This window comes from Rhagoletis zephyria, unplaced genomic scaffold (assembly GCF_001687245.7).
Source record: "Rhagoletis zephyria isolate East Lansing unplaced genomic scaffold, Rhagoletis_zephyria_1.1 Rzeph_scaffold_02221, whole genome shotgun sequence".
Lineage (NCBI taxonomy): Eukaryota > Metazoa > Arthropoda > Insecta > Diptera > Tephritidae > Rhagoletis > Rhagoletis zephyria.
In genome coordinates this window covers 64209-73155 of record NW_016159305.1, presented here as the reverse complement: position 1 = coordinate 73155, position 8947 = coordinate 64209, and the positions used below count along the sequence as shown (strand labels likewise).

The 8947-nt window shown below is 36.8% G+C and overlaps 1 protein-coding gene across 1 annotated transcript; it reads right to left on the bottom strand.

The window, feature by feature from the left end:
- Nucleotides 1-2270: 2270 nt before the first annotated feature.
- LOC108366309 (uncharacterized) lies at nt 2271-3221 on the bottom strand. The gene is made up of 2 exons (XM_017620656.1): nt 2881-3221; nt 2271-2803 (listed from the first exon to the last, which is right to left on the bottom strand). Exons 1-2 carry the CDS (start codon nt 3189-3191, stop codon nt 2797-2799), a joined length of 318 nt encoding a protein of 105 aa, XP_017476145.1. The 5' UTR covers nt 3192-3221; the 3' UTR covers nt 2271-2796.
- Between the last annotated feature and the right edge of the window lie 5726 nt (nt 3222-8947).

The following is an 8947-nucleotide window of genomic DNA, read 5'->3' as shown; positions in this document are numbered from 1 at the left end:
CTATACTTAAAATGCATGCCAATGTATTCGAAGGTATACTATTGAAAAATTTGAAAGTTGCTTCGGAGCCATGGTCGGTGGAGCAGCTTCAACTCGAAGATTTGGAGTACGATGGCTTGGAGCACTTAGCTGGGTATATAGAGATGACATACCTAGCACCTCAATCAGAAGTAGGGAAGATCCGTCATACTCCTGGGCAACTCACTTAAGTGAGGGGGGGTTATCTATCCCCAGCAGTAGTATGATGGATGTAATGCGTGATCTAGAGTCAGTATTTAAAGCAATGAATGAAGATGGCTTGCTCATTACAAACGATTTTGTAAGAAAACACATTGAGCAAGCTTTCAATATTCATTGCGACATTAAAGTGAAAAAATTATTTTTCAGGGCAAGAATGTTCTTTAAAATAAGAAAACTAAATAAGGAACTTATTGAAAATGCCCACAAAAGAAAAAGAAAATTTAAAAAATACTGACCTAGACTTAGACAATACCTTACATTTTCAAGTAAGTATAGTTTATTTTTTTATGAAATTAATTGTGATACCTAAAACACTGATAAATTTTAACGAATTCATATAAAATTTATTGTAATTGTATCAAGTAATTATGTTATTTTAGCTGTCATACATACGTTTCATTTTCAAGAGTTTGCTCCTATCGAGATAATCCACTAGATGTTACCAAAAAAGCCCACGTTCGCATTACAATCGGCAGAACTCCCCAACATCTTCCAAAAATAGGCCCTTTTCAGGGCCGCCAAATTTTTAACAAAGATATGAAAATGGTCTTTACAAAAATAAACATTTTTAAATTTGTTGCCGAAACTACAGCTATGGTCAAAGATTTAGCACTAAAAATATTATTATGTTAGATCTCAGCTAGTGGATGAATGTAGGAGAGCGCTGGCCTATATTTCTGATCAATACGAAATTACCCTAATATGGGTCCCGGGACATAGGGGCATCTACGGAAACGAGGCAGCGGACGAACTAGCAAGGAGCGGCTCCGCACTGGATGTGTCCATGGGCGCCTCGCTCAGGGAGATTAAGACAAAAATTACCGAAATTTATCATTCGACGGCCACGCAGAGGTGGAACTGCACAGGATCCTACAGAATTGCCCGGCAGTTCTGGATGTCCTACGACCCACTCAAAACCAAAGCTCTTTTAGGAATGAGCAAAACAAATGCCTACAGACTTACTGCAGTGTGCACAGGGCACTGGCCCGTTGGGGTACATGCCGAAAGGCTAGGACTGCCCTTCAATAGGTTCTGTCGCAGCTGCGATGACCCGGGCTCAAAAGAGACAGTCGAACACTTGCTGTGCGAGTGTCCAGCCCTCGCAAGGTTGAGGCTAAAGACACTCGGCAAACCATTCCTGCAGAATATTTCAGAGTGCAGCTGCCTCTCTCTGTATGACGTACTGAAATTTATTAAAGCCGCCAAATGGCTGTAGGTTGCACGAGTTGTGGAATCAAAATGGCAAACTTGCTAATTGCTTGTCACCTGAGTGACAATCCACTTAAACCAACCAACCAAAAACATTATCGAAATTTTAAACTTTTTATCTAGAATATTTGAAAAATTCGAGTAGAACTTCATACTCATGAGTCAAACCACGCCAACTGTGTCAATGAATTTTCATTGATTTTCTGGAAAGTGAAGACAATTGTGGGAATCTGTAGATAATTACAATAACAAAAATACACTTTGGACGGTTTTTCGAAATTGCACTTCGTTTTTGTTTTTTTTTGGTATTATAAGAATATTGCAATTTTTGAGAGAAAAATTCGTAACTCGCGACCCATTTGATGAAATTTGATGAAATTTTGTTTGAGAGTTTCTGAAGCTTTTCTGAAGCTTTGTGGAAACCCAGCAATTAGTGGAACAGTGTTTTTTTTTATTTTACGGACGTTGGGATAGCGCACTATCCATCAAGTGGCCCGTATGAAACTCCGATGAAGCCACCTCCCCGGGACTGCTTTCGTATTTCATCAGAGAGGGGCCATGGCATACAGAATGCCTCACTCCTTAACGCCATTTCCGTATTCCCCCATCCACATTTTGGATAAGGGGTTCAGGAGCGTTTTGTCGTCTGTGCTTCGTGGAGAGATTCCCTGTGGAGTAAAAAACAAGAGTGAAACACAATTAATGTCAATTATTTCATTTATTTCACTGATTAAAGCCTCTCTCTATCCGGCGGCGTTGTTCCCTTGCTCTAAGCTCAGTCATTATTTCTTTACTGACAGATTTCACTCCGTCCCAGACCTTAATGTCATTTACCATGTATGATAGCAAGTTTTCAGGACTCGGACTAGACAGAACCAAATCTTTTAATTTGTTTCTTTTAGCGGGAAAAGAAGGGCATGCAAAGAATATATGCTCGGCAGTTTCCGGTACACTTCCACATGAACCACACGCCATTGTGTCATCATGACCATACTTGCACAAGTACTGTCTGCCCACTCAACAGTGGAACAGTGTGAAATTTGGTACTTGCTTTCTGTTTATTTTTTTCAAAGATTCTGCATTCAAACAATGATTTCCAGGCTGCAAGGTGTAATATTGGCTATTTCTGGTTTACTAGCCGATTTGAACGAAACAAACTCTTCATATTCATAGCTGCGTGTTTGACATAGCACTGCGTACTTAGAAGCATTAATAAGATCACCGTTCAAGCTATTATCTGCCTTCGATGTACTAGTACTAAAGCCTGTGGCCCGCAAATCACACCAAACGTGAACATGCTCCTTGCGCAATGTGTGCATTGACTAAAATGGGGTTCCAGTGATTACTTCAAAATCTGTAAATACAACCGATTGTGTTGATGAACTGCAAAAGTGACACTTATTTATTATAAGCACTGGCTGCAATGCTTACCTATGCACAACACCAGACAGGTACTCAACCAGCGTCACTTCCCGTCCAGCTTCATTGCGTTGCGCTACTGAGACAACCGGGTGAAATTGCTTAGGCAACTGCATAGAACGACCGGACTTGATATTCAAGGAGGCATGAACAAGACTTCTCCACCTTGCCGTTCGTTTTACAGAAAATAACGCTGAGGAACTCCTCCTAAATCGGTTCCATTTTTTATGAAATATGCAAACACAATAGTAAACGCTGTTTTTGTCACAAAATAGTATACCAACCAGGAATATATTAACTGACTCTAATATTTCTGCGTCCATTTTTCATTTCGCCATAAAATATTTGGTTTAATTAAATAAATATTATATTTCCTATCAAAAGCCACGCAACTTGCACACTTCCCTCACATTTTCCTAACCTAACTTAAAACTTGTTTACAAATATTGGACATTTTGACAGCTTGTTCTCGCCGCTCTACGGTGACGTCACGCTAAAATTACACTCACGAATTCTCCTGCAATCGGCGCAATCTTGTATTCTATCATTCTTGTCTGCATCTCCGCTGAAATCTCACTAAATCTCTGCATCAGTCTCTCCTCAGTGCTCTTCAAGAATGATAGAATACAAGATTGCGCCGATCAGAGAGGATTTTTGAGAATAACTTTTGTGTTTCGTCACACTGGTGCAATTGCGAGAGAGAAATGCCAAAACGTGAGCAAGAATGGAAGAAGAAGAAAAAATGTTGCAAGGACAGGAAACAAGTTGCACAAGTGTGACGTCATGCAAACAACGATTCTGTCAAGTTCGTTAAGAGGGGAATAGCGGTCCGAGATCGGCGCAACCTTTGTATTCTCTCAATCGTGAGTGCTCTTTATATTCCCACTCAGCTGTTCTATCATGCACTGCTTTTCTTTTTCCATTTTCGCCTCCAGCTGTTGTAGCTAGTGTGCAGTTAGCGTACTCTCACCATCTCGGCCTTTACCCGCACTTGCACTTCTTGTTATTTCGAAAAGACCGACATACTGCAAATAGAATTATTTCAATTTCGAATTATTTCAATTTCAGTGCGAAAAACACAACGTTTGCTTATATGTAGAAAATCAGCAGCAGTTAAACACNGGAAACAAGTTGCACAAGTGTGACGTCATGCAAACAACGATTCTGTCAAGTTCGTTAAGAGGGGAATAGCGGTCCGAGATCGGCGCAACCTTTGTATTCTCTCAATCGTGAGTGCTCTTTATATTCCCACTCAGCTGTTCTATCATGCACTGCTTTTCTTTTTCCATTTTCGCCTCCAGCTGTTGTAGCTAGTGTGCAGTTAGCGTACTCTCACCATCTCGGCCTTTACCCGGAAGGGGGGTGTTACCCTTCGGCGGGGACGACTTTGCACTTCTTGTTATTTCGAAAAGACCGACATACTGCAAATAGAATTATTTCAATTTCGAATTATTTCAATTTCAGTGCGAAAAACACAACGTTTGCTTATATGTAGAAAATCAGCAGCAGTTAAACACACAGAGCTTAGCTTGACAAGTATTAAATCAAGTATTAATTATTGAAAAGATGACAAAACCGGCAGCACAATGTTTACACGTCTACTCAGTCATAGCGCAATTTTCTTAAAAAAAAGGAAATTTAAATTCCCAAATTATCCTTTTTTATCCCTTGTCCCTTCCCTCGGCAAAAAAATAATAATAAGAATGGCTTAGGTTTATATTATTTAAGAGTTATTGGGGTCGCTAAATTCGAGTCTGAAATCAAAATAACTAAAAACAAAATGGTCGATCCAATATGGCGCCTGAAATTAATAGAAATGTGTTGAGTTTGAAAAATAATTAAACAAATTCACGTAAAATTGAGTTATATTTGGGTTTTTAAGTTTGTATTCAAAATTCTTAAAAAAATGCTATTGAATTATAATACAATCATGTTTGCGTGCATCTTATATGAAATTGGTTAAAAAAAATTTATTTAAAAAAATCATGTTTAGAAAAACTTTCAATATTGTATGGTACAAAACCGCGTCTTAAATTCATATTTTTCATATGAGATAATGAAATCAGTTCCACTCATGTGGAAATCAGTTCCCCTCTTGTGGAAATCGTAGAGCTTTTCATTTTATAAATATTGACACAGAATGCGATGGGAGCTTTTACTTGATAAAAATCTTGATAAAATTTCTTTACAAATAATTTATCAACAAAACGCAGAATTGGGCGGTTAGATATATAATAATGTGGGCGTGGAACTTGTCCCACCCAGACCGAAGGTTCCTCAAAAAACTTGTGGGTTCGAAGAAACGGATTCGTTTCGAGTTCTCACAAACGACTTCATCAGGCCAACGTCGCAACGACTTCGATTCGACGAGAAGTAAATAAATTTAAGATTTAATTTCAAGCGTGAAGATATAAAACTTTTACAAATAATAACACCAGCTAAGGTAGTTTCTAAAGAAGAGTTATCAATTTTACGTCTTTTGTTAAAGTTTATCCATCTCATAGATTGCGATCCTGATATAATAACCACGCAGTGGAATTTACCGAGGCTAAGTGAGCTTGATATTTCCAGCGATCTGGATATTGATATGTTTTGCGAAAGAGTTTATTCTATTAAAAATGGAATGAATGAAAATAGCTCCATGCATCTCGCCAATTTCGTTTTTAATATAATAGGTGCGTTCGTTTAAAATCTCCAACAGAAACCAACCAACTGCCAAATTCCGGCGAAATGTCATCTGTTCGCTCACAAGAGAGAAATATCCAAAATAGTACGCGAACAGAAAATTTGCAGAAACTTGCAAGTTAGACGAACAGCTGATATAATTTTTGTTTACATACAAAAGTGTAAAATTTAAAACGTACGAAAAGTCATCGCAAAGTGTTATACTGACACAGTTTATTGATTAAACAAATAACTACTTATTTCTTACAAGTTTAATTAGTCGCATTTTGTAATTTTTATCTTCCAAACCATCAAATTAAATTTTGTGATTTGCGTAAATGCCAACCAGCTGTTTTTGATCAGCTGTTTCCCTGTTGGCAAATTGCTGTTGGCAAAAATTTTTCCAACAGAAACTAACAGCTTCCCCTCAAAATGAAATGTCATTTTGCTCTCTCAATTTCCCCTACTTTGCAAGTTTTTTGCGTACGCGAACGCAAAAACCTGTAAGTTTTGGTTAAACATGAACAATTAACAGCTACGCGAACGAACCTAATTTCATTACCACATAGCTCTGCGGCTGCAGAACTCAAATTTTCAACGCTTTCTTTGATAAAAACTAAACTAAGAAATAAACTTAAGATTAATGTTATGCAAGGAACTTGTAATCAAAAATGAACCGCACTATGTGTCGTGTAATTAATTGATTTAAATTTACTTTTAAGAAATTAAACTTATTGGTATATAACATGTACATATGTATATAATTCATACAACCAAGAAATGTTAAATGATCTCATCTCTGTTCCTAAGACTGTATCTGCATTTATTTATTTCTTGTTTGTTTTCAAAGTGTACAAAGTACATATATTTATGTATGTAAATGTTTTGTATTCGAAACATTGAATCTTAAATAAATGAATTGTATGTCTTCAGAATGCTTTTTTGTGATTGAAATTTATTTTGTAGGTTGTAAACGATTTTGGTCGGATTTGGGAAGAAAATTGGTAGGGGAAAAAAATTGTTAGTGCAACGCTGATGTCGAGACTAGTATCGGCCATAAGAATCGGCATCGGCAATTTTTGGTCGATTCTTGAACAAGGTAATGTTATTTAGTTATTTGATTATGTTTTTCTTTTGTCATCGGCCAATTCTTTGCCGATTAAATCCTGATTATAAATTCATTTCAAGAACAAATCCTTTTATAAACTTTTATAATAAAAGAAAAACATAATCAAATAACTAAACAACTTCACCTCATTCAAGAATCGGGCTAAAACGGCCGATGCCGATTCTTTTGGCCGATACTAGCCTCGGCATCGGCCGATTAATCGGTCAGACTCTATCCCACACCAAATTTGTGCGCCGTGTCATGAATTTTTGTATTCATGCCCCGTTAATCGCATTTCCTGTACCTACTGTGGTAATGTCAGCCTTATATTTCTTAATGACGTCCAGCAGTTAGATAGGGGCACCTTTCCTTTTCATGTATTTTCTTTAACTGCATCTACAAACCAGGCTATACTTAGTAAATTTTATATGTAAAATACTTCCAGATAGGTGCTTCTCCATACTCAAATGCAATGTAGTTAAAATATATTAAGGAACCATCATAAAATTAGGACTATTTTGGGATTTTTAACTTTTTGATATTTTCTTCCCCAACTTTGACTATCTCTGGTGAAAAAAAATGTAATGAGCTATAACTTTACACAAAAAAATTGTTCATTTAATAAAGATTTCAGAAAGGTGCCACTCTTACTGTCTCGAATAGAAAAAAAAAAGTTATAGCCGCTTTTGTGGGCAAAGGACTGAGACACGCNCGAAGGATGGGTTCACATGAAATAAAACATACATGAGTTGTTTACCGAAAAATTTATTCAGTTATTGATAAAATATGCTCAAATTGGCGACCTTCTACTCTAATTTCAATGTTCCTAGCAGAATTTTGCGGCATACTGATTTGTTTAGAGTCGCTATTAGCAAAACTCTTTACAGCCGAAATGCTCCTTTAAATAGAACTTTGCAAGAAATCAATACGATTTCTAGTTCTCTAGACCTTGGTCTCTCTATGCCAAAGGGTATTTTCCGAAATCGGCTTGAATCTTACTTAAGTAATCTTAATAATATTTTATAATATGTAATTTTTTCTAATATGTGTAGTCTGTAAGAACATCCTGTTGATAAACTTCATAAACAAATAAATAAATAAATAATACAACCTGGGCACCTTTTAAGAAAATACGCTTTTAGAGATCTTAAAATCAATCGGGCTATCTCAGCAGCAGCTCCATTTATTTGTTCCCGCAAATGCTCTTCGTTTTGAATTGCTTTTGAATAAATTTTGTCCTTAAGACAGCCCCAGTAGAAAAAATCTAATGGATTCAGGTCTGGCGATCGAGCGGGCCACGTGATTGGCCCGTATCGTCCAATCCATCGGCGAGGATAAGTTTCGTCTAAATGAGCTCTTACTTCACGCCCGTAGTAAGCAGGGCACCCGTCATTTTACAGCCATAGTCTTCGCCGCTGGTTTAAGGGTACATCTTCTAAAAGAGTTGGAAGCCGTTCCTGAAGGAACTCTAAATAACTGTGAGAGTTGAGCGTACAATTAAAAATACCGCACCATAAATTTATTTTGTACCGGTACTGCGAACGATCTTCTCTCATTTCGTGAGGATTGTCTATCTGCCAACTGTGAAGGTTATGTAAATTAAAATAACCATCACGTTTGCATGATGATTCATCGCTCCAAATTATTTTATTAAAAAAGTTGGGGTCTGATTCATGCATTCGCAACATTTTACGGCAAAATCTAAAGCTGGGATCACACGATTTGTACATTTGGCTAAAAATTTGTCAAATTCATAGACAAATCATGTCATTTATCAGAAAAGCCAAATATTTTGCAAATGAAAAACAGCCCTGGTGGCCAAATCGTGTGAACGCAATGCTGCTACATAAGCCAAATAAAAATTACGCAAATGACCAAATATTTGATTTGCCACTTGATGACAAATGCCAGTGACAAATATACAAAAATTGCTGGGCGGTATTGCCATTTCGTGCTTGTGAACCTTTTTTTTCCAATTTTGGTAAAATTTTAATATTTAATATAATATTCGTATCCGAAAACTACCGAAAAATATCACGTTATTTGAAAACAATAATTTTAAAATATTTATTCAAAATGAACATTTGAAAACATGTACATATACGTATTCGACAGTAGCTGAGTGTGCAGAGAAACGTGCAACTTTCATGAGGTCCCAGGTTCTTATGCCGGCAGAAGAACATATTAAAAAGTATTTATAAAAGTATAATTAATTTCTGGGTATAATTAACTATGAAAAAGCATACGTGAAGTTGAAAAAGCATATGTGAAGAAAAGTATTCGTTTCACAACCCTTCGTGGCACTTT

What these genes read in the sequence shown, in the direction of transcription:
- LOC108366309 (XM_017620656.1), bottom strand. Translation starts at nt 3,191, where the DNA reads ATGGACGCAGAAATATTAGAGTCAGTTAATATATTCCTGGTTGGTATA.